Genomic DNA, 27,615 nt, shown 5'->3' on the forward strand with positions numbered 1-27,615 from the left:
AACCGACGCTCCTCGCCCAGCCTCGAGGCGCCGTGCGCATGCGCATCGCCCCGTTGCTGCCCCCTCCCACCCCACCGCACCCCCCCGGCCGCTCGGCGGGCGATGTGGAAGGAGTCCCGGGACTGCTGAGCGGGCCGAGGCCCGGCGGGGCTCCCGGCGACCTCCGGCGTCGCCGCCAGCCGGGCCCGCGCGCCATAGCCGGGAAGGACGCGGCCCCTGCGTCGGGCGCTGAGGTGAGGGGCGGGGTAGGGTAAACCATGAGTGACGCGCGGCTCAGCCAAAGGGAGAGGGCGCTGCCGGGCCCCCGCCCCTCGGCGCTCTCCTGGCCGCTGACTGGCTGGCGTGTCGTCCGCGCGGGCGCCGTGTCGGCCCTCGTGCGCGGCCCCGCCCCCCAGGTACGGCGACCGGTGGAGCCGTCCGGGGACCCTGGGGGGGGCGATCCGGTGACTGGGGGAGGTGGTCCGGGGGTCTGGGAGAGGCGGTCCGGTGGTGGTCGGGGCAGTCCGGTGGCCGGGAAGACCGGCTACCCCCTGCGGCGCTCCCGCCTGGCGCTGCCCGCCGTGTCACCGTCCCGGCCTCAGCGGCAGCGCGCCGCAAACGGTGACTGCAATCGCTCCCGTAAGGACGCAGGGCCGTGCGGCAGCACCCCCGGTGGCGGGCTCTCGCCGGTTTTCAGCGATTTATCCTCTCCGCCTGCGGGGGAGCGAGTGGCTTCGGGGCGGCGGGGGCTGTGGTTACCCTCAAACCGGGCCCCGCCGGGGCTGCCGTGATCTTTGGGTAGCGCTGCCCGGCCGCTGCCGTCGCTGCAGCCGTTGGGTAACACCGGCGGAGGGGGGCGGGGGCGCCGGGCCCTTTAACGGACTGGGCGGGGCGAGGCGGAGGCGGTGCTGTTGCGGTCCGGGCCGACCCGAAGCTCCAGCAGAACGAGAACCGCCTCCGCCCCGGCCCGCAGCCGGCCTGCCAGGCGCAGCCCGCACCCGGTGAGATCTGGGGTCTGCTCGGAGCGAGCCTGGGGGTTCCCGGGGCTCGAGGCTGGTTTCTGGGGAAGGGGGTGTTGTGGTCGGTTCTCCGTGCGGCTTCAATCTGGTGGCCCTGAGCCTCGGCGTAGAGCTGCGGGGTGATCTCAGTATAACGATAAGCTATCGGTGGTAATGGCGCGGGTGCATCTAAGAGCTGTGGCATTAACCGTTTCGGTGCCTCTCTCCTCCTCTGTGCTAAGGTCAGATGTTTCCATCGGTTGCAAGGAAGAAGAGTGGAATCAGAACCTGCTAAGTGCTGATCGGCTTGTGCTCCAGACCATGGACTCATTGAGGGTGTCCCAGGTGTGAAAATGTACAGCAGTAATCGGGAGTTAGTGATTGACTTTGTTTCCTACAAGCTCTCACAGAAAGGATACAGCTGGAGTCAGCTGGAGGAGGAGGATGAGAACAGGACTGACTTTGCAGGGGAGGAGGACGAGATGGACGGCGTCCTCAATGGGAGCCCGTCCTGGCATGCACCCACCAGCCACATAGTGAACGGAGCCACCGTCCACCAGAGCAGCCTCGAAGTCCATGAGATCCGTCGAGCAGCTGACGTGAGGCAGGCGCTGAGAGAGGCGGGGGATGAGTTTGAGCTGAGGTACCGGCGGGCGTTCAGCGACCTCACTTCCCAGCTCCACATCACTCCCAGCACAGCGTATCAGAGCTTTGAGCAGGTAGTGAATGAACTGTTCCGCGATGGAGTGAACTGGGGCCGCATCGTGGCTTTCTTCTCCTTCGGAGGAGCCTTGTGCGTGGAGAGCGTTGTTAAGGAGATGCGGGTATTGGTGAAACGCATCGTGTCTTGGATGACCACTTACTTGACCGACCACTTAGATCCCTGGATCCAGGAGAATGGCGGATGGGTAAGAACACCTCTCTATGGTGGGGGTGGCTGCCCAGGCCCTTCCTTGTTCCAGGCTGGCAATGGGGCTGGTCAAACCAGAGCACGGCTCTCTGCAATGTTTGTGCTAGAGCTTGTCCTACCCCTTGCAGGGAGGATAAAGCGGTGTCTTGCCCTTTGTGCTCTTAACACTCTGTCCCAAGAGGTTCTGCCCACCTTGTTGACACAAACAAATACACTCAGATATGTCTTTCTCCATCCCTGCTTTTTCTCCTTCTCCCTGGATATTATGTAAAAGACCTGTTTTTCCAAGAGCCTTTGGAAAGCTAATGTCATCCAAGCTTGTTCTTCAAGCAGAGCCCTGTCTCTGGGGCATGCTCCCCGTGTCATTAACAGCAGGGAGTGGAGCTTCCTCCTCTCCAAGGCAGTGTTGTAGTGGGCTGGCTGGTGATTTGCTGAGGTACCAGCTACTTCTTCATTCTGGAAACAGCACTTGCCTTGCTCAGGGTGAAGTGAATCCCACAGCAGATCCTGGTGGGTGGGTGGGCTTCTGGTACTGTCTGAGCTGGCATGGTGGGAGCCAGGGCCGAGGTGGAGGCAACCTCTGTACTGGGGAGCTGCTAAGCCTGCAGCTGCTTTTCCCTTGGCAGGGAGCAGTGCTCCCAGCTGCCCCAGCAGCAAACCCTGGGAGCTCTCAGTGGTGAGGTATTAACATGAATAAGCATTTCTTCAGGAAGCATTCTTGAAATGCCGGGTCCGGCTGTGCGGTGCAGTCTGGGACTGCCGGCGGGAGGTATATGACCTACAGATGTCTGAGTTTTCATTTGGCTTCTGCATCTTAGTGATTCCCTGCTGGTGTAACCTTTACCGGTTCCCACTGGAAAGAGTTCGTGCTGTCAGGCATTGGCATCTAAACAGTGGGGAATTGCCTCCTTGCTGGGAGCTGAGGCCTCTTGGCCCCTTCAGCTCACAGTTCATCCATAGAACCCAGAATTTTGGGAAGGGGACAGAAGCCTTTGAGCCCAGCATTGTGCTCTGCACCCTCCTGGCAGAGAAGAGGCTCTCCCCAGCTCCCTGTGCCTGACCAGCAATGCTGGGGACCCTGGAGAAGAAGGGGAGCTGTTGCACCCAAGGAGAGGGAGCTGATTCAGGGAGGGTGAAGGAGAAGGAATTCCAGGAATGTGACCGCCCTGGGCCACTGCCTGGGTGGGGCTGCTCAGGCAAGGAGAGGAGCTTGGTTTCGATTAATAACCCGGGATCTGCTGGCCATTTCATCTGGCAGTATGTGGCCCATTAGCGCTCTCATCCTGCAGATAGCCCTGGCCAAATGCAGAGTTCTTTCCCCCTCCTTCTGCTTTTGGCTTTTAGAGCCACAGATTAGTCTTGGAATTAAGTGATCAAACTGAGGTTTCCAAGCTAGTGTGGCTGTTGCTGTTAGTGACGGATTGGGCTGTATCCTGGAGACCTAGGCGATAATGCAATCTGATTTTTTGTAAATGAACTCTCTGGGGGATTTAGATTAAATCACTGGTGGAAAATCACTGGTCCCTGCTTGTGGGGAATGAAACACCTCCTCCCTCTGTTCCCCACCCCCAACCATCACGATTCAGGCTCTTCAATTTTTTTGTGTCTGTCTCTAAATTAATTGTTTGGAACAAATATTTGTTCAACAGATTGTGGAAGGGTCAGGATTCCTCTCTATCTGACCCGCCTACCAGCTCCTGCTTTTGAAAAGCCGTTTCCCACTCAGGGGACCGCCTTGCTTTCTTGTTCTAACCTTGAACCGGGGTTTTGACTTCCCTGCTCAGGTTGTGCCGTTGCCTGGGCCATGCTGGGAGCTGAATGGAAGCCTGGCAGGGTGGTGAAGACTGGAGTGTGGGGAATCCATACCACCAGCCACCAAAAGAACAGTGCTGGGCAGTGTTGCTGCTGCCAGCCTGTTGCAAACCCTGAGTGCTCATTTGACATCTTGGCTGTAGCTTTCTTCCACTCTCAGCTTTCATCATGTCCCTTTCTGGAGGCAGCCATGCCATTCCATACCAAGAGACAGAGGCCATAGGAGCTCCTGAGTGCCTCACGTGTGGGGTGTGCATGGGGATGCTTTGCTTTCCTTCGCTCTTGCATGATTCCAGCTGCAGGGAGAAAGCCGCTGGCCTTCTGCCAGCTCTCCCTGCAAGAGGAGTGCCACCCTGCCCTGGCTGTGATGGAGCCATCCCTCTCCTGCCACCGTATTTGCACAGGGAGTCTGTTTGGTGCATTGGAGCTGTTTGAGCCTGTCCCATTCAAACAAAGCACTCCCAAGAGGTGCAGCAGGCAGGTCCTGGTGAGAGAGATGCAAGTTCTAGCAGGCCTGCTTGGCAGGGCCCAGGTGGTTTGTATTTTGGAGCACTGCAGCACTTCTCTTCCTGGAAAGCCCCTCTGAAAGAGGGAAGGATCATGGCTCCATAACAAGTGCTGCACAGCCCAATTGTGTAGGAAGCTCTGTTTCATTCCCCACCAGTGGAACAAATGCAGTATAGGAGGGCCATGGGGTGCAGGTGCCTTTGGAGGCTGCTGTGTGCTGAGCTGTAGCATTTCTCTTGAGAAATCAAGTTTTGAGGCAAGGGGAAATAGTAAATCTTGCTCCATAATGTACTATTGCTTTGCGCTTTGTCACATTTACTTTCTCTGCCTTGTTTTGCCCTCTGCTCTGCAGTCTGGCACTGGGAAAACAAACAAACAAGAACAACCCAAGGGGAACCTTTAATAACCAGCCAGAAGAGAGCTGCTGCCTTGGCAAGCCATCACATCCAAAAAGGAGGCTTTCCTGGGGCAGTTGCTTTGACCAGGACCAGGTCCCACTAGCTGTGAAGTTGAAATGGTGATGCCAGTGGGGATTGGGAGTCATGGAGGGAGAAATCTGGTGAGTAGGAAGGAAGGAGGGGGAAGCGCAGGGTGAACGGGAGAGAGCCTGGCAGGCAGAAATGTACTGACCGTGCTTAATCTGTTTGAGAAAGGAAAGTGAGCAGTATTTCCTGCCTGGCTGTGACCCTCCAGTGCATGACAGCTTTCCTTCAAGCCTAAATCCACATTCAGAGTGGGATTTTAAGGAGGGAGGGTTTTCTGGATGACCTTGGAGTTAGATCTGTGCATATAAATTCAAGAGGATTGTGGGGCATATGGTGAGGACCAACTTGAAGGGGCTGTGTCAGGCTAGAACTGAAAGCAAATAGCATCTTTAGCATCAGTCTATGATATGTGGATCCAAACAAACTGTACTAGGCTGAGGGAGAATGAGCTACTTCTGGTTCAGTGCTTCCTGGGTTCTCAGTTGACCCTGGCCACACAGGACTTGGTGTGCTGGGACATGTGTTGTGTCACCCTGTGGACTAGAAGCTTGTGATTCTCTTTGGGGAAAACCCTTTGAAGATGTCAATATAGCAAGCTCATTTTTATCTTTTAAATTTTTTTTCTGAATGGTAGGAAATGACTCAGCCTGTGTCATATGACAGCGCACAGCTGGGATTTTGTCCTGTGCTCTGGCTTCAGGCTCCTCAATGGTTTCAGGTTGAGAGTTAGACTTTGATTCTCAGCTCTTTGGAAATGCTTTTTTTGGCCTTGTGCCTTGTGTCCCAGGTATCCTGCACAAGCTGTCCCTGCCACTACCACATTTCCTGGAAGTGTGGTGTGCCAGAGTTCTGCCCTTCTGAGTGTTACAAGTTGGGTTTTGGGGATGCCCCCGGACTTCTAATCCTGTTTGAGATCACAGCCATTCGTTCCATGCGATGGTCAATGTGCAGCAGAACTGACTAAGTGGAAATGACTGAGCATAGCCAAGACCATGCTTTGTGATCTTGAAGATGAATCCTACGGCTTCATCTCAGGCTGAGAGAATTGGAGTTGTTCAGCCTGGAGAAGAGAGGGCTCCCTGCCAGTGCCTAAAGAGCCTCCAACAGAGTTGGAAGGGGACTTCGGACAAGGACATGGAGTGACAGGACAAGGGGGAATTCCTCCTCACTGACAGAGGGCAGAGTTAGACTGGATATTAGGAAGGTTCTCTGCCATGTGAGGTTTATGAGACACTGGCTCAGGTTGCCCAGAGAAGCTGTGGGTGCCCCATCCCTGGATGTGTTCATGGTTAGGTTGGATGGGGCTTTGAGCAACCTGGTGTGTGGTGCTCAGCTGTACTATTGCTTTGCGCTTTGTCCTCGGTTATTATTTTACAGTCTTGATCCTGTGCAGCTGAGACGATGGCCCCACTGCTATCACCTGCATGGGGTGAAAAAAATACTGTCCTTCTGCCAGTGGGATTCCCCATGTCCCTTCACAGTCCTGGCTATTCCTCCCTGGCTGTGGGAGCTGCCAGCAGTGTCCTGTCTCAGGCTGTCCTGCCTGGGGCAACCAGCCCAGGTAGCTGTATCCTCTCTGATGGCTGGAGATCTGGGCTCAGCGTGCAGATCCCTGGCAGCTCCTCACCCAGCCTTCGACCTGGGAGGCTTTTCTGCAGTGCTCTCCAGGAAATGCCATTGGAATGACTTCCACTGCAGCTTCCTGCCCGGCCCACAGCAGCATTCCTGCCGCTAGACCAAGAGCATTGCAGAGGCTGATTTCAGAGCTTTGCTCTTTACCCCTTTTACTCGTTCTCCTTCTTTGGGGCCCTGCCTGTTTTCCTTGCTGCCTCTCGGTGTGTGGTGCAGTTTGATTACGTTCCTTAGATCTGTGATTACAGCAGGCGCCTGGAAAGCCAAACTCCTGCCCGTGGCTGGCTGTGGCTCAGAGCAGCCCACTTAACCCCGGGGTCTTTGAGCGAAAGGGATAGCGTTTCCTTCGCTCCCAGGGGAGCCACTGGCAACTCTGATTCGTAAAGCACTCTGAGGCTCTTTAATCCGAAGAGCTGAGTGTCATTTAAAAAAAGACCTGTGAAATAATTAACAAACTGTTTCTTGCTGCTCTGTGTTCACAGCTGCTCTCAGTAATGTCATTCCGCCTGCTCATCCTGCTCCTCTCTGATGCTGGAGCCGGGTCCCTGGAGCGCTGCCCGCAGTCTCTCCCTGTTTCAGCAGCAGTGGGGTGTCCCAGCGCAGCAGAAGGGGTGGGTGGGAGCTCTCTTTTTCCCCAGTGGAAAGAGAGCTTTCTGCATGTGTCTGGGCTGCTGTGCCTGATTTCTGTGGAGCTCCGGTATGGTTTGTGTACATGGTTCCCCCTCGCCTGCAGCACACACTGGGTGCAGCTGAATGGTGGTGTGGTGCTCTGAGACCTTTGCTGAAGCTGAGACGGTTTGGTTTCCTTTGGCTTTTACCAAGCAGCTGCCAGCTGTAAGCACAGTCCCATCTTGACATTACAAGGAGTATTTCTCTAGCAGCTCTTTCCCCACTAGCTGTAAAGCCCGGAGTATTCCCAGGAGGAGCTGGGGGAAGCGAAGGGATGGATATCAGTTGGAGAAGTGTTGCAGACCTGCTGAACCGAGAGGCAAGGGATTAATGGTGGCTTCTTCCGTGGGAGCAGAAGGGGGCTGGGGGCAGCTACTCTGTCCCCTCTGGGGACCCCAGAGCAGCCAGGATGTTGACCTACCTGCTGATTCAGAGCGAAGGTATTCACTGTGGGTGGCTCTGCCTTTCGGTGGCAGGAGACCAGCCACTCTCCTCCACCCTCCCGTCAAGGGAGGGATGTTGCCCTTAAACACTATTGTTCTGAGCCACTAAAGATTAACGCACAGAGTGAAGGCATGAAAGGGAAGCGGAGTCCTCAGTGCCAGAGCGCTCCTTGCATTGCTGCCCTGACCTTGGACAGGGAAACTTCCTCCTCCCTGCTCCTCACCTGGAAGGACGTGCGGAGGGGTTCTTGGTGCAAGATCTCTCTGAAGTCCTGCTCCTAACCATCCTTGAGATGCCAAGAGCTCAAGTTGGGGAACATGCATTCCAGAGGCGTGGGAGAGCTTCTCCCACAGTGCACTCTTGCAGGGGGCAGTAGGGCAGGCTCAGGGCACGGGCTGGCACCCATCGTGGTCAGGTGGGGAGAAGAGTTACTCTGCCACAGCAGAACAGCCCAGCGGAACGAGGGTGCAAAGGGCTGCTGGGAGGCAGAGCCGTTAGCAGATGGCTCCAGCTGGGCTTACCGGAGAGCAGGTGTGGGTTTCGGGAGCAGCCTTTTAAGAGAGATGTCAGTTTTGAACCCGGGAGGCTCAAGGGGCTGAGCCGTGGCTGCCACAACTCGCATGCTGGGGAGCTGTGACCTAGTTGTGCTGTAGAAAAGCTCGGTTTATTTTTTATTTTTAGGTATTTTGCTTATTTTATCCTCATGTTTAATTTAGTTAGCAAAAAAAGAATCGGAGGGCTGAGCAGTGCTGGGAAGGACTGCCTGCAGGCGGGAACGCCCGCTGCAGCTCCGTGCAGCCAGCATCTCTCCAGCCGCCCGTGTCTTCTCTCGGACACGTGCTCACGTGTACCAGCCCAGTGCTGTCTCTCAGGATCTCTTTAATGGGAAACCCAGTGCACTCAGCGCTGCTGCCTGCCTCCGGGGCAGCGAGGGAGGGAGGGAGGGAGGAGCAGGATTGGGAGCGTTAACCAGAGAGGCTCCCGTGGCCACAGGGACTGTTTGGATGTTGTGCTGTAACTGGTCTGCCTTCCTTCTGCTGCTGGGAGCAGGAAGCTTGGGGAGCTTGGTGTTTCAGGGGGCTTTGGGCTGGTTACTTTTTCGACTGCTTCTTGCCTCTGCACTGGCACAGCATGCCCAGGGAAGGGTAATGGGCTGTATCTGCAAAGAGGGAAGTTTCAGGGGGTTGTGCGATTCCCTTGGGGAGAGCTGTTTGAATTTATTGCATTATCCTCCTTCCTGCTCAAGCTTGTGTTTCAGCTGTGTCTGCAGACGTAGCTGCTGATTTAAGTAGATCCAATTAGTAGCTAGCTCCTGGCATCAGTATCCTGCTTGGGGAGATGAGCCCTGGAGATGAGGAGCCTCGGGTGGGAGCAGGGCTGGGCTCAGCCTTTCAGCCCCTGTTCCTGATGTAGGATGGACCCAGAGTTCCCCGGCTCACAGCCCTGCACCTGAGCTCAGAGGGAAACCGAGGCAGGTGTCCTGCTCCGTGCTCTGCCTGGCCAAGAACAAAGAGCAGGCAGGTTCTCCCTGCCTGTACCGTTGCCAGACAGGTGCTCTTAAGAGTGAAATCAAATACTCCAAAACGTGACAAGCTGGCAGCAGGCAGGGCTTGAAGCAGGAGCTGAGGCTGCTCATGCCAGGACTGTGCAAGGGGCTTATGGGCAGAGCCATGCAGTGACCTGACTCTCGGGGTGGGACTCCAAAGGGAGCTGCTGGAACTTGCTGCTTCCTGAAGGGGCATGGAAGGATTTTCTTCTCTACTGGAGGATGAAGGGCTCTTTGTGAAGCTCAGAGAAGAGGTCTAGACTGCAGAGGAGCTGGTTTGATTTGAATGCAGCTAGTGCCACGATCAGATGGAGCAGGACAACTGTCTGCATTGCTTCTCTGAACAGTACCAGTCCCATTTGCCCATCTCTCTGGTTTGTGCCACCGTTGAGGCTGAGGAATACTGGGGAGACACTACCAGTGTTGTGCCACCAGCATGTCTGGTGGCAGTACGTGGCATTACTCTCTGTGTGGGACTTGTGGTGAGCTGGCTCAGGGATTGGGCTGGGAGGTGGGTGCTGGCTGTGTGTGTGGCTCTGGGTAGTGCCTGGGTGACATGTGACTTACATACAGAGAAAATAAGGTGTTGCTACCAGTAAATCAGCCATCATCGAGTGTTGCAAGTGTATGTCTATACTTGTATGGCTCACCAGTGTATTAAACTTGCTGGAGAGCTAATGTCTTTTAATAGAGCAACTGACCTCATTTAGAAGCTTCCAGTGCACCAGCCAGTGATTATTTCATGCAACAACATGCATGGAGGAGCCCAGGGCAGAGCACAAAGTCTCCTTCTCATGCTGCACTGCTCTCTCTCACATTTGCTGCATCAGCTGCCCACTGTGCTTCCTGCCCTCAAGTCAGCAAGGATTTTGCTAAAATGGACTTTGTGGCTTGAATCATTTGAGATTTCATGGAACTAACAGGAAGTGAAAACAGAATGAGCACATCTTCCTCCTCTTCCTGCACCTCCACCCTTTCCCCTTTTTCATTCAAGTGGCATGTAAGAATTATAGCAGCCTCGTGAGGTGCCAGGGCCGAAGTGGGAAGTGGTAGAGCTTGGCCGTCGCTCCTCCAGGATGCTGGTGGGCGAGTGGCTGAGGCAGGAGAACCAGGCAGCTCTTCCCCAGTATCCATCTCCTCTGGGGACCATTCCTGCACCAGCCTGGCTCCCTTGAGCCCTGGTAGTGCCTGTGTTCCTTGTGGGGTGGTTTTGGTGAGGCTCACGGTGCGGGAGAGGACCAAAAAGAGCTGTCAGCATCGCCCACTCATCCCCTGGCAGGAGGGAACGTGGCTCAGCAGCCGGGCACACGTGAGCATGGCACATCTCCCCGGCACAGGTTTCCCCACGGTTACACAAGGGCACGATTGCACAGGAGCTCTGACGTCCAGGAAGAGCAATGACAAGGTGAAAATTGAGCTCTGTTCCCTGGATGCTGGTGGTCCTGCTGAGGTGCTCTCCGGCACAGCGAGCTGGCCATGGCCCTCTGCTCCCCGGCCCCGCAGGCGGCAGATAACCAGGACATGAAAGCAGGAGCCTTCCCTGCCCCCCGAGCGCGCCCCTCGCACAAAGGCTGCTCTGCTGCGGGGCTCAGACACCATCTGTCCGGTGGGGAGAAGCATCAGAGAGACCGTCTTTCCTCGGACTATTCCACTTAATGCCCTTTGGAAAACAATCCCATTCCCAGCAGGTGCTAATCTCTTGAGTGGATCCGGCTCAGGCAATGTGTTCTTCGCTGTGCCTTTGTACCAGAGCCGTGTCTCCTGCCATCTTCGTCTGCCCTGCCGGGTGGACCCGGTGCTGGCCAGGGCTGCGGCACCTTCGAGAGCCCTCAGCCTGGTTAGCTCTGGGAGGAACACTGATGAAAGATGGATGCAAGTGGATTAGTCATTCACATCGTCTCTGGCTTTAATACACATGAATGTTTCAGCAGATTTCTGGAACGGAGAGTGCAATTCCCTGCTCTCCATCTCGTGCTGTGCACAGCAGTCTCCCGGGGCAGAAACGGGGGTTACAGCTGTCACCGTAGCCTCTTTCATGTATTTGGAAAACGCTGAAATTGTGCTGAATGGTGTGGGGTTATTGCAGGTTCCCTGGAGCCGGTGATGAAACCAGTTTGACAGAAGGCTGCCGCGGCAAGGATTAGGGCTGGAATGTGCTATTGAGGGTTTGTTTCTGGTTAGAAAAGAGCTGGCTCTGGCCTGGGCTAGGCTGGAGCCCCGCAGGTCTTTTAGGCTTTGGCCCAAGGGACAGCCTCCCTGCTGGTCCCCCCATGCTGCAGCCCCACAGCAAAGCCCCAGTGAGAAGAGAAAGAGGGGATGTTCTTATTTGAGTCTTTTGAATTTATGGCTGTCTCCTTCCCAGTTGCAGATATCAATGAATGCCCTGGGATTTGGGCAGTAACAGCACCCCAGAGTCCACAACACCCCAGCATCAGCTCCAAGGGCAGGAGAGGCGGTGGGTGGGTGGCATTCCCTGCCATTGTCATGGAGATCAGCAGCTGCTTCCCTGGAGGTCACCATTTGCATAACAGTTAGAGCTGAGTCTCTGGAGTATTTGCACCTGCAGCTGCTGTCCCCAGAGCCCCTTCCTCTCTCTGTGTCCCAAAGCCCCTTCCTCACCCCATTCTGAGCCTGCCTGGGGTTGCTGGTGGGGACCAGTGGGGTGAAGCTGCAGATTTTGCCTGTCTATGGGAGGGGGATTAGAACTAGATGATCTTTAAGGTCCCCTCTAATCATTCTAGGATCTGTGTTTCTATGGGGAAGGTCGGACCTGCCTTGGGTGGCAGGTTCCCTTGCCATGCTCCTGTGTCAGGTGCACACCTTGACCTCCACTGTCCAGCACTGCAGGCAGTCCTGTGACCTCTGCAGTCACACTTTCTGCCTGCTGCCCTCATTTCAGGGCTGGGAGTGGTGGGGGCCACACATGGATACAGCATCAGGGGGAGCAGGGCAGAGGGAGAACCTCTAGGATGTCTCTCCCATTCATATCACAAAGGGACTCACAGAGCTGTGTTTACAGGATCCCAGTGTCAGCCTTTGGGAATACTTGTTTTCTTTTATTCTTAAAGCTCTCAGCTGCCTTTTCCCCCCTGTGCTTCACCTCCAGGTTCACATATGCCAGCCCCATGTGGTGAGCTGGCAGCCCAAAGGGGCTCTGGGAGCAGGTTGCTGTCGATGCAGGGCTTTGTTGTGGTCTGTGCTGAGCTGCTGCCTTTCTTTTTCCCTCCTCGTCTTGCTGCTCAGCATAAAACTGTTCCCAGCATCTCATTAACAAATGTCTGGTCATCCAGATGACTCTGCTCCCGGCCGCCGGTTGCTGTTAGACCTCTGAGCAGGAACACAGCTGTACTTACGGTGAAGGTAAAACAGAAACAGCCTTGTTTTCAAGGGAAACATTGCCTCGTGATGAGAATGCCTGGGTTGGGAGTCAGACGCTGTGGCTCATGCTGCTGGCTTGCACACAGCTCTGGGAAAAGCACTTAACCTCCCCATAGCTCTGTTGATCCATTTGGGAACAATGCTGACTTATCTCACAGGAGGTTCTGGGGAACCAGCTAATTTTTGATAAAACACATCAGGATCTTTAGGCTGGAAGGGCTGTTATGCATGCTGAGGTGGGGGCTGGGGGTATCAGAGCCATGGGGAAGCTCCAGAGGTCTTGCTGGGGTCCAAGTCTCCGTGTTGAAGTTTGACCAAGTTCACCTGAATACTCCCAGTAGAGCCTGGCTCTTTGCTGGCTTTCAGAGCTTTGTCCTGGTATCTCAGTGACCTCCACACCCCTCACCCCCTTGTGCAGGGCAAGCTTTGAACCCCAAACTGCCAGAGCCCTCCCCTCTCCACTCTCCTGCCTTACCAGAGGCCAGATGGGAGTTTATTGCCCACATCTGCTTCCTTCACCTGCCCTCATGGCTCAGTGTCACCGAATCCTCTTTCCCCAAGTGCTGGGGCTTATCTTGAAAGAGGAACCTGCTCTGCTCTGCTCACCCTGAACTGGATACAGCATGGGCAGCACTGGTGAATGAAACCAACCACACAAATGAGAGCCTCAAATTTTAGGTGTTCCCCTTCCCAGGTCAGGATGTGAGTAGTGTCTCACCCAGAAGTCGTGCTTCTTTAGTCTGCTCTCCCACCTGAGACAGCACTTTAGGTCAGATCTGCTTCTCTTGCCTTTTTGCCACAGGGCAAAAAGTGTGGGCACTGGGCAGTGTTTAAATGGTTGCTGCATTCCCCACAATGCTGGGTTGTAGTTTGGGGCTCTGTGAGTGTCCAGAGAACTTTTGGCACTGCAGAACCTGCCTGCCCCAGCTCTGGGGAGTGGTGGAGCCTGTCTCTCCAGGTTCTCTGCTTCCTGCAAGCAGCATCTGCAGCAGGAGGGAAACACCTCCTGCCCCATCTCCTCCAGCAAGTGGTGTTTTAGGCTCCAACAAAAAATGTGGGTTCCTTCCCCAGCTCTGGGGAGGAGAGGCAAAGACAGGGGATTGCATCTTGCATAGGAATAAGATCTCTGTTTCCTCATTGCCTGCTCCGGAGCATCCTCCTCTCGGACATGTCAGTCAGCCCGGGGTGGGGAAGGGGATGTGACGGGTGTTCTGATGGAACAGCCTGTTCTCTCGGGTGGAAGAGGCCCGCAGATTGAGACACTGAAGTGCTGTTGCTACCACAGTCCTTGTGATCAACTCAGGAATTCCAAATATTTCCTCTCAGATAAAGGTGACTGGGGGAGGCAGAAATATCTGGACGTGTCTGGGCAAGCCTGAGATCCAAACACCAGGCCAGAGAGGTCAGGATCAATCCTGGGAGGAGTGCTGGGCTTCAGGTGTGGAGCAGTCGAGGCCAGGATGGTGTGGGAACAGAGCAAGCTGCCTTTCCCTAACCTTCAGCCTGCCCCCAACATGGGCAGGGAGGACGCTTCTGCCTGTTTTCCCACTCCCTCTGGCCTGGGATCTGGTTCCCAGGGGAGACATCTGTCTCGGGTCCTCTACGGCCCCAGCTGTGGCTCCAGCAGCTGCTGCTCCCTTCCCAAGGGAAGGAGAGGGGCTCACTTCCCCTCCCTGCCCCTGCCAGGCTCTGGCTGTGCTCCTCTCCGCCTGTAGCACCCGATAGCTCTGCGTTCACTGGGCGCCATTTATCTCTCCTTCAGCAAACACTTCCTTTTCTTGGAAGCAAGGGCTTCTTGGAACTGCTTTTCCCCAAGCTCAGCAGCACATGCCATGGAAAAAGCAGCATGGAAAACCGGCTGCCAGCCCTCCTTGGCTCCCTGCCCTGCCAGGAGGGGCCTCTCCTGGTGCCTGCCCCATGGAGAGGCTGGAGAGATGTGTGGCCCTGTCCACCACTGCAGCCTTCCTGGGCATAGTGGGGATGTCCCTGCTGTGGGTCAGGAGGAATCTGTGGAGATGTGTGGGACTCTCAGTGGGGCAGGTCCTACTGAATCCCTGAGGAGAGCAGATTTTCTGGGGAACACATCACAAGGATGCAGCCGCCTTCCTCCAGCTGAGTGTTCTGCAGCCTCAGGTGCTGTGAGCAAGTGGCTGGGATGTATGTGTGGGCTCTGCTCCTATCCCTCTCCTGCAGCACATCACTCGCTGTTCCCTGGGTGAGTGGACTGGCAGCAGGCAGTAGCCCTCACCTTTCTCCCTGGACAGCACCTGCCTGTGAGCTCCATCCTGCCCATTCCTGCGGGGCCAGGACACAGTACAACACCTCCACAGATCCTGTGCCAGCTGGTAGGCATGGTGGGAAGCGAGCTGCCTTCTGCCACTCTGTGTAGGTGGTGGGAGTCACAGGAATGACTGTCATATCCCTGAAGAGGACTCTAAGGGAGGTGGCAGCAGTGATGTTCCCCAGGGTGAGTTAACAAAGTCCTGTGTCCCAACACTCTGCCCTTGGGTCTTTGAGTACCGCCTCATGGTCACGGGGTGTGGAAGGCAGCTGGGGGAGGTGTCTGGTGGGAGATGGAGAAGAGCTTTGGTGGCAGAGGTGGGTGCTGAGGTACACAGCTTATCAAAGAACGAATGCCTTGTGGTGGGTAGCCCTGTGCCATGGAGAGGAACACAGCCCAACTCCCTGGGAGTAAGCATGCAGGTCTGCTGCACACCCTGCCTTGAAAAACTGTGTGAGCTTGGTCATAGGTATGTAGCAAAGTGAGGAGATAGCCCACAAGCTGTGACCATCCTGGAGCTGTTTGGTGGAAGCTGGGAGACTTGGCACCATGTTCCAAGGAAGAGGGGCACCTGGATGCCAGCCATGACCTGGGCACCAAACCCCTGTAGTCCTGCGGCCACAGGCTGTGGGCAGGTGTGGGAGGCAGAGTGCTGGCAGACAGGAATGCTCCCCCTGCCTGTGCAGAGGCCATGACGAAGCGTGACAGCGTCAGCCGGGCTTATCTCTGCTTTCCCAGAGCAGCCGGGTTACTGGAACCGCATTCACTTATCAGGGAACAGGAGATCTTGCTGGGAAGATGGGCTCAAGGTGTGACAGCATCAAGCCCCTGCTGACGCTGAGCCGCTGGCGATCCCTGAGCCTGGAGCTTGTGGCTTCCTCTTTGTCCAGACCTGCACCTCCTGCTCAGCCCTGATAAACCTGACAGATCCTGGGCCACGTGCTTCCTTGCTGCCTGCCCCAGGGACCCCTCCTGCCCTGCTGGGTGCAGCTCAGGGACCCCAACAGCTCTCCTTATGATGGGCTGAGGTTCTCCCAGCTCCTGCTGCTGCTGGAGATGAAGGGCTGGAGGCAGCCAGCTTGGACGAGCCGGGCCGGAGTGACTGCATTCCTGGCCAAGCCTCGTGCTTGGCCTGCTCACTTGAAGCCGTGGGAAGGCAGTAGCTTGGCGACCCAATGTCTGCCTTCACCACAGGGATTCGTGAAATCCAGTTCGTGTTTTGGAGTAACCTGCGAGGGCCAGGATGTAGGAGTGGCAGGTGGGAGGCTCCACTGTGGATACAAAATCATTGGGGGGATGCATGGTGTGGGCTCCCACAGCCGTAGGCATCAGCCCTGCTGCTGCTTCCACGGGCTTTGGCCAGGGAATGGAGCCCAGTGGGTTCCCACTGCAATGATTTCTATCACACTTGGATGCTAATTTTAGAGAGCCAAGAGCACGTGATGCATCCCCTATCCTGCCCACATGGTGTTCTCCTCACAAATCCTTTCTGGCATCCTCTTCTCTCATGACTGTGCTTCTCCCCTTGCCCTGTGTGCATGATTCAGAGTGAGGAAGCACAAGGCATCTGTCATCTGCCTGGTCCCCACCACCGCTTTCCTGCCAGCCCTTCCCTCTGTGCTCCACTTGCACCCCTCTGCTCACCACTCTCCTCTTTCCACAGGAGCGCTTTGTGGACCTCTATGGGAACGATGCTGCTGCCGAGGTGAGAAAAGGCCAGGAGACCTTCAACAAATGGCTCCTGACCGGGGCGACGGTGGCCGGAGTGCTTCTGCTGGGATCCCTGCTGAGCCGCAAGTGAGCTGCCGCCGCCGAGCCCCCCATAGCCAGGACGGCTGCGCCTTCACCGCCACATCCACTACACTCCGCTCCTGAGCACCATCACCGGCACAGGGGGGCAGCCCCTCCATCCCGGCCGAGCACCCTGCTCCGTGGAGTTTTCTCCCTCGTGCCGCCAGCTCCTTTTATTGTAGCCCGTCTTATTTACTGTTCTGTTGTGTTTTAAAGGCGCTGAGGCCAATGCAGCACTTCAGCCACCGGCTCCCAGTGCTGGAGAGATCCAGGCAGCTGGGGGGGGCACAGGCTAGAAGGTGTCCCAGCCCTGCAGGGTTCTCCAAATAATTTGGAAGAGAATAAACAGACTTATTTTTGCATGTGTGAGTGCGTGCGTGTGTGTAGATGTGTCACTAATATAAAGTTCCCCAGCCAGAGCAAGGGTCAGGCTCCGTGCCCCCGTCTCTGGCACGCTCAGGCACCAGGAAGAGGCAGGCTGCCAGCGGGATGGAGCTTCCCTGCAGCATCCCTGTCCTATCCTTGCTTCTCCAGTCAGAGCTCATCCCTGTGGCAGGGGGAGCAGGAGGAAGAGGCAGAGAGCAGGAGTGAGGAGCTCTGCCCTTGGTCAGCTCCGTGTGAATTCCTTTCTTCCCACATAATCAGTTGCTGGGAGCTGCTGCCTGTCCCAGATGAGGATGGTGTGCCAGGCCCAGGGCTGTACGTAGTTTGAAGGGTTCTTTGTCCTCTTCCTCCTCCTCACTCCAAATGTAAATGGCTGCGGGACAGTGCTCATCCCTTCCCAGCCTGCTCCTCTGGGCTGGCAAAGAAAGGAGGCAGGAGAGGGGGAGAGTGCTTGTCCCTGGCACAAGGGGCTTTGCAGAGAGCTGGGGCTGTGGTGTCCAGGAATGCAGAGCTGGGGATTGGGAGGGTCGGGGGAAGCACCTTCACAGGGGTGGCAAAGCCCAGGGAGCAGCTGATTCATGGGATGAGTGAGTAAGCAAGCCCGGGGGAGATGGGAGTGAGGGCTGGCACTGGCTGAGAGCCATCTCCACCTCTGGGGAGCCTCTTTGGGGACAATAGGAGCTGTTGGCCTCTCCACTGCTGTCCCACACGTTCCCAGTCCCATAGTGCAGGCAGATCCCTGTCCCCATGCGTGGCTGTGACGGCTGCATGCAGTGACTGAGGTGTCTGGCTTCCCTCTCCCTCATTCCCATGCTGCTCCTTTTGCTGCTGGAGCAGGGAACCTCCAGCCTTTGAGCTGAAATTAGCTTCCAGAATAAATGCCCTCATCCTTCGGAGCCCACCGCGGGCAGACACAGCTGTCCACAGCTTGTCCGTGTACATACTGCCCGCGCTCTGCTGTACATATACGAGTAGTTTTTAATTCATTTGTGAATACTATTAATGCTATTTTTGTTATCTTGTCTGTCCGTATTTATGTGTGGGACCGTGCTCCCTGCAGAGGCCAAGCTGGGAAGGAGGTGGGGGGAGAACTGGAAGCTCCAGGGGGGCTCACTTGGCCACTGAGCACGGACTTGCGCTCCTCATGTCGGACCCACTCAGATCCCGCATGGGGAGCACGAGGATTAGCATTAGCCCATTGAACGCTTCGGTTTGCAGGTGGAGGTGAATCCACAAATAAATTTGTCATTCAAGCTGCTGGTGGTGCTGTGGTCTTTGCAATCATTGGGAATTTGAGCAACTTTGGACCCAAAGGAGTTGGCTTCCATCAGCGGGATGGATGGATGGATGGATGGATGGATGGATGGATGGATGGATGGATGGATGGATGGAGATGAGGTTCTCTCCTTGCCCAGGGAAGGGTTGGGGTGCTGCAAGGGCAGTTTGCTGTGGTCCAGAGGGATGGTGGTGGGGTGGGGTGGCACTAAGGGGTGATGGGGACAGAAGAGCTCAGGGCTGGGGGTGCTGGTTTGGGGACAAGGGCTCAGCACCCATAATCTCGTTGGGAGGAGGAGGGTAGGGGACTCACAGCCTCACTGAAACCCACAGCCCCCCGCATTCCCGGGGCTACACTTCAAAAGAGCAGGTCCCCTTTGTGCAGGGCCCATCCCAGCATGGCTTGGACCACACAAACACTCGGGCTTTTTTGGGATATTACAAACATGGGGAACACCGAGCCACCCCACATCCCTCCCACGGCAGGATGCGCCCAGCTCAGCCTTCCCCAGACCCCCCATCCCTGTTCTTTCAGGGGGACCCCCGGAGCCGGGGGGCAGCGGCCGGGCTTCGTGGGCTTGCGGGGCTCCGTGGGCTGGCGGGACGCGGCGGGAGCCCGCGGACACGAGCACCATCCCGTGGGCAGCGGGAGAAGCTGCCGCGGAGCTGCTGCTGCTGCGGGGAGCGGGAGAACAAGGACCCCCACGACCAACACAGCCGCGAGGATTGGAGGAACCCCGGTCCCCGAGGGCCACTAGCCCCGACCCCAGCAGCTCGGAGCCCCCCACAGGGGACGGACCCACCACGGCACAGCCAGAGTCCCTTGCAGCAGAGGACACAGCGACGTCCCATCGTGGTGTCGGGAGTGGGACCCTGCGTGGGAGACGCGGCTGAGGGGGGGTCCCCGAGACACCCCCCAGCACACAGGGTTGAGCTGCGCTCCCGATTTAATCCCTGCCCAGGATGGGGGGTCTGCGGGTCCCGCGGTTGGGCGCTTTGCCAGCCAAGGGGCCACGATGGTAACGGGACGGTGATGGGGACGCGAGTGGCGTGACCCCTGTGAACTCGGGTTCCCACGAGGCAGGTGGTCTCACGGCTCGTACTGCAGGTCCGTGGCGATGAGCACGAAGCCCTGTAGGGAGTCAGGGTGAGAGGGGGATATGGGGGGCACGGAGGACCCTGGGGTAAGAGGACAGTGGTGGCACCCACCTGCTGCAACGAGAGCCGGGGTCTGAGCAGGCTGAGGCCATGTGGGAGGGGCAGGGGGATGCCAGCCTGGAGCCACTCTGTGGGGAGACAAAGTCATAGCAGCGGACGGCCCTGGTGCAGCTGTGGGAGGATGGGGACAGGACGGGGACAGCACTTACTGTTTGCCCGGGGAACCCCAAAAAGCCACAGGCCAAATTTCAGCAGGGTCTCCAAACGCTTCACCTGTGGGACAGGCAGGCTTGAGCCCAGCACAGCACAGACAGGGGGGTCCATGCTGCAGGCAGGGCTCAGCCCCCTGCCAGACCTGCCATGCATGGGGTCCACAGCACCCCAGACTCCCCCCAGACCCTGCTCCCAAGATGTGGAACCCAAAGCTCCCCTTGGCTTCCCTGGCACAGCCACTCACCTCCACTGGGCCCACGTTTGATGCCACTTGTGTTACACGGAGCCTGGAGGACAAGATCAGGGTCAGAGCCAGGCACAGGGGTGGGAACTGTCCTGTCCCAGGATAGGGACAGGCTGAGCTCCATGGTGGGACCAGGACCCCAAGCAGAACGAGTCCAGCTGAGGACCTACTGCCAGGGCAGCTGGCACAGATGTGAAATGGGGGCATGATAGGCTCTGAGCAGGCAATACAGGACTCAGGGAGGCAAAGGGACAGAAGTGGGGAATGGGAGAGCTCTTCAGGTATGTCCTAGGGGAGCTCAGACCCAGCTGAGGGTCGGGCACTAACCCTGTCAGTCTCACAGTGCCCCCAAGTCTGTTCCTGGTGATTGTCGGCTTCCCTGTCACGTTGGCATCCTGCAGCAAGAAGAGATGTTGGAGAGAGAAGGGCAGTGCCTGCAACCCAGCATCACGCAGCTGGCCCCAGCATCCCCCAGTATCACCCAGCAGGGCCCCAGCCAGGAGCACAGGCACACCAGCCCCAGCCAAGCTCTTTGGGGTACCCTGGCTCCCTGAGCCGTGGCGGCAGCAGCCACTCACAATGTTCAGCAGAAAGGCAGGGACACGGGTGGCGTTGGGCAGCACCACAAAGGCCTCGGCAGAGCTGAAGAGGGTCCCGTGCAAGGCATCAGGATGGCAGGAGAGCAGGGGCTGCTGGCGGGCCCAGAGGTGCAGCTCCATGGGCTGGTTTGGATAGCGCTCCTGCAGCTGGGAGGGACGGGGCAGGGGTGGCACAGAGCCATGCTGGCCATGCCCCCATCAGGTCCCCACTATTGCCCAGGTCCCATATGCCCATCACTGCCCTGCCCATGTCCTTGTCCTGTGGTGTCCCATTCTGTCTGCATCCCATACTGCCTGCAACACATCCCATTTCCACTGCACCCCATTGCTTGTCCTGTCCCTCGTACACCCCATTTGACCTCTGTGTCACCCCATGTGCCATCCCACCTGCAACCTTTCCCTCCTGCATCCCATCCCTCCTATGCCCCATCCCCTGTCCCATCCCTCCAGCATCATTTCATATGTTCCATCCTCTAGCATCCCATTCTGTCCCTCCTGCAATCCCATCTTGTGTCCCATGTCCCATCCCAGCTGCATCCTGTCGTACTCCATGTCCTACCTGTGCCCCCTTCTCCCTGTGTCTCATCCCACTCACCTGAGGGGAGAAGACCTCCATGCTCTTGGTGCTCAGCTGGAGCGGGAACCGCCGAGGGAGCTGGAAGGCAGGGAGGGATCAGGGTGCTGGGGATGAGCAGGGGTGGGCATGGGGACACCCCAGTGGCACCCCATGGGGACAGCTCTGCTCTCCAGCCATCCCTACCATGTCACTGGAGATGTTCCTGCGCAGGGCCCCGGCCGTGAAGTATGTGAAGGCAGCTGAGTTGGCGACAAACTCGGTGACAGCCAGCAGCAGCATGGGCTCGTGTGCCATGGGTGGTGTCTTGGGTGGGGGCGTGGGCAAAGCCACGGGCAGTGCCATGGGTAATGCCACAGGCAGCACTACAGGCAGTGCTGAGGGTCTCTGCTGGTACGTGCCCACCCTGAAGATCTCTCCCTGCACAGACACACAGATGGACGTGAGGATCAGCCAGACTCCCCTGTTCCCAAACCTGGCCCAGGGATGCCCAGGATGACATCATGACATTACCTTGAGGGCAATGTCCCCATACTCGTCTGTGAAGGCCGGCGGTCCCAGCAGGGAGAGGTCGAGGGCAGCAAAGGTGTCCAGCTGAGTGGACACTGCAGGGACATGGGGTGGTCAGGAGGAGTCAGAGCACCTGCCCCTCCCACAGCCTGGCTCTGTCAGGATCTGTGGGGTCCTGCAGACCCTACTGGGAATCAGTCCTGTCCACAGCCCCCCAGGACCACCCTGCCTGTCCCCAGTCCTGGGTCCCTCACCCACCTTTCATGTGCTTCAGGGCAGTGTCTAGCCTGTCAACGCCCCTGTGGAGCATGAGGCAGAGCTGGAAACAGAGCAGGGTGTCAGTGAGCCCAGGGAGGAGGGTGTCCAAACCTCACACTGGGCTGGGGGAGTCAGGGACACCAACACCCCCACGGCACAGGGGGTGCACCCACCTGCTTGTTCAGCTGCTGCTGCAGGGTTCTCTGGAGAAGAGGTGCCAGCAGGTTGTAGAGCCAGCTGTGAGGCAGAGTGGGGTGCTCAGATCACCTCATGGCACCCACCCAGCCTCTCCCAGCCCACCACCCTGGCTGGGGCACCAGTAGAAATGGCATGCCAGGGACAGGACAGAGCAGAGGGTTTGGCATCACCTGTACCCATGGTGAAACTCCATGTGCAGGTCAGTGCTGTGGCTGTCACAGCCGGCGCTCCAAACCGTGGGGTGGCCGCTGCCATCCTCACTCACCCCCAACACCGCTGCCACGGCCAGGTCCTGCATGCGGAGCTCCACAGAGCCGCTGTCCTGGCTGGGGACAGAGTGGGTGAGCACAGGGACAGTGGTGACATTGAGCCACCCTGAGTCCTGTCCCTGTCCCCATGAGGACTTACACGGCGCCCAGCTGGGCTGCCCAGTCGGCGCTGAGCTGGATTTGGGCACGCTGCACCACCAGCCTCACCCCCACGTCCTCGGCAAAGTCCAGTGTGGATTCATTCATCTGCAGTTCATGGATGTGAATCCTGCACAACACAGGCAAGTTGTGCTTGTGGCTGTGGCAGAGACAGGGATGGGGACAGTGACAGGGACCCCAGAGGTGGCTCTTACCGTGGCACAGCGTAGGTGAGAGTTCCCAGGAGTGGGGTGTTGTAGGAACCTGTCAGGTTCAGCTCATGCTCCTTCTGCAGCATCGACTGGAGCAGCTCCAGCCCAAAGCGCCGGCCTGGGGCAAAGTGGGAATTTGGGCTGACACCAAGGAAGGGGCTGGGGTACCTTGGGTGTCAGGAGAGTGAGCAGCCAGGTCCAGGATGGTTCTTCCATCTCCCATTTCCAGCAGACTTGGCATCATTCCTGGGGTGCCCACTGATGCCCCTCATTCCCCTGCATTCCTCATTCCTCAGCAGTCTGGGCACCATCCCCCACTGGTGCCCCCCACCCCTGCCTACTCAGGAGCACAGACTCACCAAATTCCAGTGTCCTCTGGGTCAGCCAGGCCTTGATGCCAGGATTGGTGCCAGGGCTGGCGATGGTGGCAGAGACACAGATGGGCAGCAGGAGCAGGAGGCAGAGCCATACAGTACCTTGAGGCTGGTCCTGGGCCCTGGAGGCTGGAGCAGAGAACATGTCTGGGGGACACACAGCTGGTGTAGAGACCCACCAGCACAGCCAGCACTTATACTGGGGACAGGGAGCCCCTGGTGACATCAGCACACATGGGGACACCACAGTGCTCTGGCCACCGAAAGCCCAGCCTTGCCCAACGCGTGACTCAAAGGGGAAGCTGGATCCCCGTTGTTCTGCACTCATGCCCATCGTGGGAGCGGGGGAATGCAGGCTCCCACGCCACCCCCTGGAGCCCCCCACCCTGGGGGTACACAAGAGCCAGGGACACCAGCTGGGGCTCCCCACAGGGGCACAGCACCAGCATGTGGGGACACACCTGGCGGGGCCAAGGTCCCTGGAGAGCTTCAGCTGTGCCCTGCCTGGGAGCAGTGGAGGAGAGGGAGACACAAAGAGCTGGTCCTGGGAACGGGGGCCTGCACCAGGGCAACCAGGGCTCAAACCCATTCATGCAAGGGAGCAGCAGCTGTACCCACTTTGGGAAGGGCTCTGGGAACCCTGTGCAGGATTACCTAAATTTCAGTGTGGATCAGGGTGTCCGGGGTACAGAGGCAGCCCCCAAGGAGGTAATGGAAAGGCTGGGACATTCAGAGTGAGAGCAGTACTGTGCAATCCCCTCCAAAAAACCCTGTGTGGGGAAGGAGCCACCTGCACTGCCAAACCCACCATCAGTGGGACTGTGCCAGGGTGAGCCCCTCCAGTGCCATGGGCTATGGATAACGGGTTCAGCTGCTCTCCTGGATCCAGCCTGGCAGACCCAGAGGTATCTGTAGGAGGGCCAGGGCCTAATCTCAGCACCGCAGGGGCACACAGAGCCCACGGGCAACCTCATCAGAAGGACCACAGCCCTACATAATGTACCTTATGGAGGCCTTGAAAGCAGCTGCCCACTGGCCTGGGACACCCAGTGCCACCAGCCATGGCTGCAGTGGTGGCCAGAGCCCCCAGCAGTGACCCAGAGTGACCCTGACCCCCAGCCCCATGCCCACCACAGCCCCTCTATCCCAGGGTGCCTCTGCCCTGCACCAGACTCACCGTGACAGGGGGGTGTGGTGCCCCCCACCGCAGGGGCCGCAGGTCCTGCCATGGGTCCCGGCTCCTCCGTGTCTCTGGGACTGTACGTGGCAGTGAACAGCAGGGACCAGCTCTGACGCCAGTGTCCATCCCGGGTCCTGGCCAGACCACAACGTCACCCATTTCCCCCGTCCCTAATCCCTTCCGGGATGAATCAGGTCCCACGAAAACACCGAGGGACCGGTTGGGGCGCAGGTGCCCGCGGGCTGGGCACTCCCTGGGGCTCTCCGGTGCATCCTGGTGCTGCCGCATCCGGCATCCCGACACGTGCAGGCGGCTCAGCCCTGCCCCAAGCCTGGGCTGGTTCCATCAGCTCCTTCCCAGCTCTCCTGTGCCGAGTACCCGGTGGTGCCCACCCCACATAAGGAGGGGATGATGGCCAGGGCTGCAGGCTGGGCTCGGTCGTGGGGCACACAGGGCTTGGGCAGGGTCAGGCAGGGACATGGGGACACACATGGACACACGGGGAGCCCCTCTCCCCACCGCTCCAGCGGGAGCGTCCACATCAGGCGGCAACAAGTAAGGACGGCACCCGGGAACACAGCACGGGAAGAGCCCCAGCTCCTCCCGCACAGCCCCCGGCCCGAGCAGAGCCCCCAGTCCCGGTTCTCCCTGTCCTGAGACCTTTCGGGCTACTCCAGGAGGCCGGCGGGGCCGTGCAGTGCGAGCGGGCACCGAGAGAGGGACCCACCGCCCCGTGCTCCGGGACTGGGAGGAAGGCGGGCGGTGAAGGAGACACCAACGGGGACGATAAAGAGGAGCTGGGGGTGATGGAGGGGACCCATGCAATGATGGACAAGTTCAGCCACAGAGAACCAGAGCTCCCGGCCCCGCTACGTGTCCCCTGCTGCTTTGTCACTGCCAGGACAGGCGAGGCAGTGTCCCCATGACCCCAAGGCACCTGTCCCCTCGAAGTCAGGGGATCTGCCGGGCTGGGAAAGCACGAGTGGGCACGGACACACCGGCAGCTGTGACCGTGCCTGAGAACACACAATCACACACAAAGGGGGCGCAGAGCCTCACACATACACACCCCTGTGCCCAGGACTGGCCAACCCTTCCAGCCCCAAATCCCTCGGCTGCAGGACCCTGGGGCGGGGGGGTGGGGGCGCCTAAAAGGTCCCACTAGAGCAACAAGAACCTCTCCAGGCACCCCAATTGTCCCCTGGCAGGCCCGTATGAAGGTCTGAACAGATCTGGAACAGGAGCCTGGGCGGTCCTTGGGTATTTGTGAGTCACAGGGAAGCTCAGGTCAGGGCAGCTGCCCGGGGCACCCCCAGTCCTCGGGGTTGCACAACCCCTGATGCAATTTCCTTGTCCCAAGAGGTTCTGTCCCCACAGGCAGGGGGGTGCACCAGGAAGAGCAGGAACCACAGGGGCGGGGCCACAGAGATAAGCACCACAGGACTTGTAACTGGTCTCCCCTGTAAAGGGATTAATCCCTGCATCATCACCATGTAACCCCCCAGTCCTGACAGAGCAATAATTGTGGGAGCCTCAGGAAGGCTGCTGGGTGCAGGTGGCCCAGCTGGGAGGGGGAGCAAAGGGAATTCCAGGCTTCGAACACACCCCTGTCCAGGGAGATGGGGAAACCACACTCCCATCTGGGCACAGAACCCCACAAAACCCTCTGTGTCATCACCCCATCAAGGTGCCTGATCAGGGGAAGATGCATCCCACTGCTGCAGCATTATCCCACCACAGAAGACAGGGTGCAAACAATCTTTCCTCCTCTGTCACCTCAACACCCCATGTCTGATCCCAGGGAGTTAAAGAGGGAGTGAAACCCCACGGGAACCACTGGGAGAGGCTCTCTGGGGGTAATGCCGGGACATGGGGAATTGGGACCAGCCTGTGAGAAACCCCTTCCCAAGCAGCACCACAGGGACCCTGTATCCCCCAGCACACCCACCCAGCCCCACAGTGGTCTGCACAAGTTGAGCACCGTTTGATGGGGCACATATCCCCGGGGCTAAACACACCAAAAACCCAGGGGAGGGTGTGTGAGGGGCAGGAAGAAAACGCACGTGTGGTCATCAGGGCTTGTTTAATAACAAAACTCCAGCTATTGTAGAACAATATTCTCCAGCATCATTGTAATATACAATACGGGGAATGCTCTCAGCAATCTGAGAAGGAAGGATCCGGCCCACAGCACCCCCTGCCCAGACTGCGGGGGGACCCCCAGGGCAGCCCTGCCGGGGAGCCAGGGATGCAGGTGAACCGCGGTGCTCAGGGACGGGGTCCCGGGGACGATGTCCGTGGTGGGACCGGGATCCCGGGGATGATGTCCGTGGTGGTTCCAGAGCGGTCTCAGCGGCAGAGGATCCGATCGGCAGCGGGAATGCACGGAGCCTGCGGGAAAAGGACACGAAGCGGTCGGTTAATACTTGCCAGGAGGGTGCCAGAGGGCAGCGATGGAAAGGAGACAGGAGGAAGGGACATCCCCGGGAAGGAGAGGGCGCGATGCAGATCTGGGGAAGGAGATTCCAAAGAACGCCGGTGCTGCCCGTCAGGAGCGCGGGTCTGAGCCGGTGCCGTGGGGTCCGCACTCACCTCGGGGGAGTCCCCAGCGGCGGCGGGGCGCGGGGGGCCGCACTGCAGCTCCAGCTGCAGGTCCCATATGTAGTCGATAACGTGCTGCAGCAGCTCCACCTTGGAGACCCGCCGGTGCCGCGGCAGGGTCGGCACCAGCGCCCGTAGCCGCGAGTAGCACCCCTTCATATCGTACAGCAGCGCGGCGGCCGCCTGCTCCGCCGCCACCGGGGACACCCCTAGGCCCGGCCCGCAGCGGGCGGCCTCCCCGGGCCGCACCGCCTTCAGCGGACCACCGGCACCCGCGGGAAGCGGCGAAGAAGCGACAGCGGCGACCTTCATGGCGAGGGGCTGCGAGCGCCGCGGGCAGAACGGGGACGCTGCGGGCGGACAAGGAGCCCGCGCCCCGCCGCGCAATTTATAGAGCGCCGCCGCCGGGTGGGCGGGGCCTCGGGGAATCCTCGGCCAATAGGAGCGCACAGTGACGGACACAGCCCCGCCTACTCCATTCATGCGCCCCGGAGGGCAGCGTCTTAAAGGGGCAATGGCGGGGAGAGAGCCGTGACAGGCTTGGGCTGCGCCACAGGGACACCGGCGGTGTGGAGTGTCCACCCTGCCCCGCAATTAAAGCGGGTGCTTGCCCCGCGGGCTCTCGGTGTCGGGCTCCCCGCAGCCCCGCTCGGCCCTTGCCCCCTCCCGGTCCCCGGTGCCCCTCCGGGCGCTCGGGCCCCCCCGCACTGCCCGCGGCCCCCCCGTTCCGCGGCGGCTCAGACCGTGAGACGCCAGGGTCGTGACGTCACCCATTCATAAACCCCGCGCGCTGTCAGCGCGGCGCCTGGCGGGCGGTGCCCATGGCGACGGGGGCGGGGCGGGGGACACACACCTGCAGCCCCTACGGGGGGCACCGGGACCCCCACGGAGACATCGCGACCCCCACGGGGACACCAGCATCCTCACGTGGATACGGAGGCACCGGGACGTTACAAGAGGCACAGGGACCCCTGGGGACATCTGCACCCTCATGGG

The 27,615-nt window shown here is 58.7% G+C and overlaps 3 protein-coding genes across 10 annotated transcripts; 1 reads left to right on the forward strand and 2 right to left on the reverse strand.

The window, feature by feature from the left end:
* The first annotated feature begins 93 nt into the window (after positions 1 to 93).
* BCL2L1 (BCL2 like 1) lies at positions 94 to 18,069 on the forward strand. 6 transcript variants are annotated; one of them, XM_014254146.2, is made up of 3 exons: positions 94 to 233; positions 1,225 to 1,885; positions 16,305 to 18,069. In XM_014254146.2, the coding sequence occupies exons 2-3, from the start codon at positions 1,331 to 1,333 to the stop codon at positions 16,440 to 16,442; spliced, it is 693 nt and encodes a 230-aa protein (XP_014109621.1). In that variant the 5' UTR covers positions 94 to 233; positions 1,225 to 1,330; the 3' UTR covers positions 16,443 to 18,069. The 6 variants fall into 6 exon arrangements, with proteins under 6 accessions (XP_014109621.1, XP_014109619.1, XP_014109620.1 ...); XM_014254144.2 differs by having other exon boundaries at positions 103 to 233; positions 1,220 to 1,885; XM_014254145.2 differs by lacking the exon at positions 94 to 233 and adding an exon at positions 309 to 395 and having other exon boundaries at positions 1,220 to 1,885.
* A 112-nt stretch (positions 18,070 to 18,181) lies between these two features.
* LOC102104768 (bactericidal permeability-increasing protein-like) lies at positions 18,182 to 24,122 on the reverse strand. Of its 3 annotated transcripts, none has more exons than XM_014254111.2 (16): positions 24,016 to 24,122; positions 22,824 to 22,967; positions 22,468 to 22,582; positions 22,254 to 22,382; positions 22,016 to 22,171; positions 21,821 to 21,884; positions 21,648 to 21,708; positions 21,393 to 21,484; positions 21,066 to 21,299; positions 20,901 to 20,960; positions 20,285 to 20,452; positions 20,034 to 20,101; positions 19,707 to 19,749; positions 19,459 to 19,522; positions 19,301 to 19,377; positions 18,182 to 19,223 (listed from the first exon to the last, which is right to left on the reverse strand). In XM_014254111.2, the coding sequence occupies exons 1-16, from the start codon at positions 24,065 to 24,067 to the stop codon at positions 19,182 to 19,184; spliced, it is 1,569 nt and encodes a 522-aa protein (XP_014109586.2). In that variant the 5' UTR covers positions 24,068 to 24,122; the 3' UTR covers positions 18,182 to 19,181. The 3 variants fall into 3 exon arrangements, with proteins under 3 accessions (XP_014109586.2, XP_087920735.1, XP_087920734.1); XM_088064609.1 differs by lacking the exon at positions 24,016 to 24,122 and adding an exon at positions 23,300 to 23,380; XM_088064608.1 differs by lacking the exons at positions 18,182 to 19,223; positions 19,459 to 19,522 and having other exon boundaries at positions 19,337 to 19,420.
* A 1,962-nt stretch (positions 24,123 to 26,084) lies between these two features.
* Positions 26,085 to 26,978, reverse strand: ID1 (inhibitor of DNA binding 1). The gene is made up of 2 exons (XM_005524739.3): positions 26,611 to 26,978; positions 26,085 to 26,409 (listed from the first exon to the last, which is right to left on the reverse strand). The coding sequence occupies exons 1-2, from the start codon at positions 26,929 to 26,931 to the stop codon at positions 26,368 to 26,370; spliced, it is 363 nt and encodes a 120-aa protein (XP_005524796.1). The 5' UTR covers positions 26,932 to 26,978; the 3' UTR covers positions 26,085 to 26,367.
* Positions 26,979 to 27,615: the final 637 nt, after the last annotated feature.

This window comes from Pseudopodoces humilis, chromosome 19 (genome assembly GCF_049639895.1).
Source record: "Pseudopodoces humilis isolate 2021_Gansu_Grassland_sample_001 chromosome 19, ASM4963989v1, whole genome shotgun sequence".
Classification (NCBI taxonomy): domain Eukaryota; kingdom Metazoa; phylum Chordata; class Aves; order Passeriformes; family Paridae; genus Pseudopodoces; species Pseudopodoces humilis.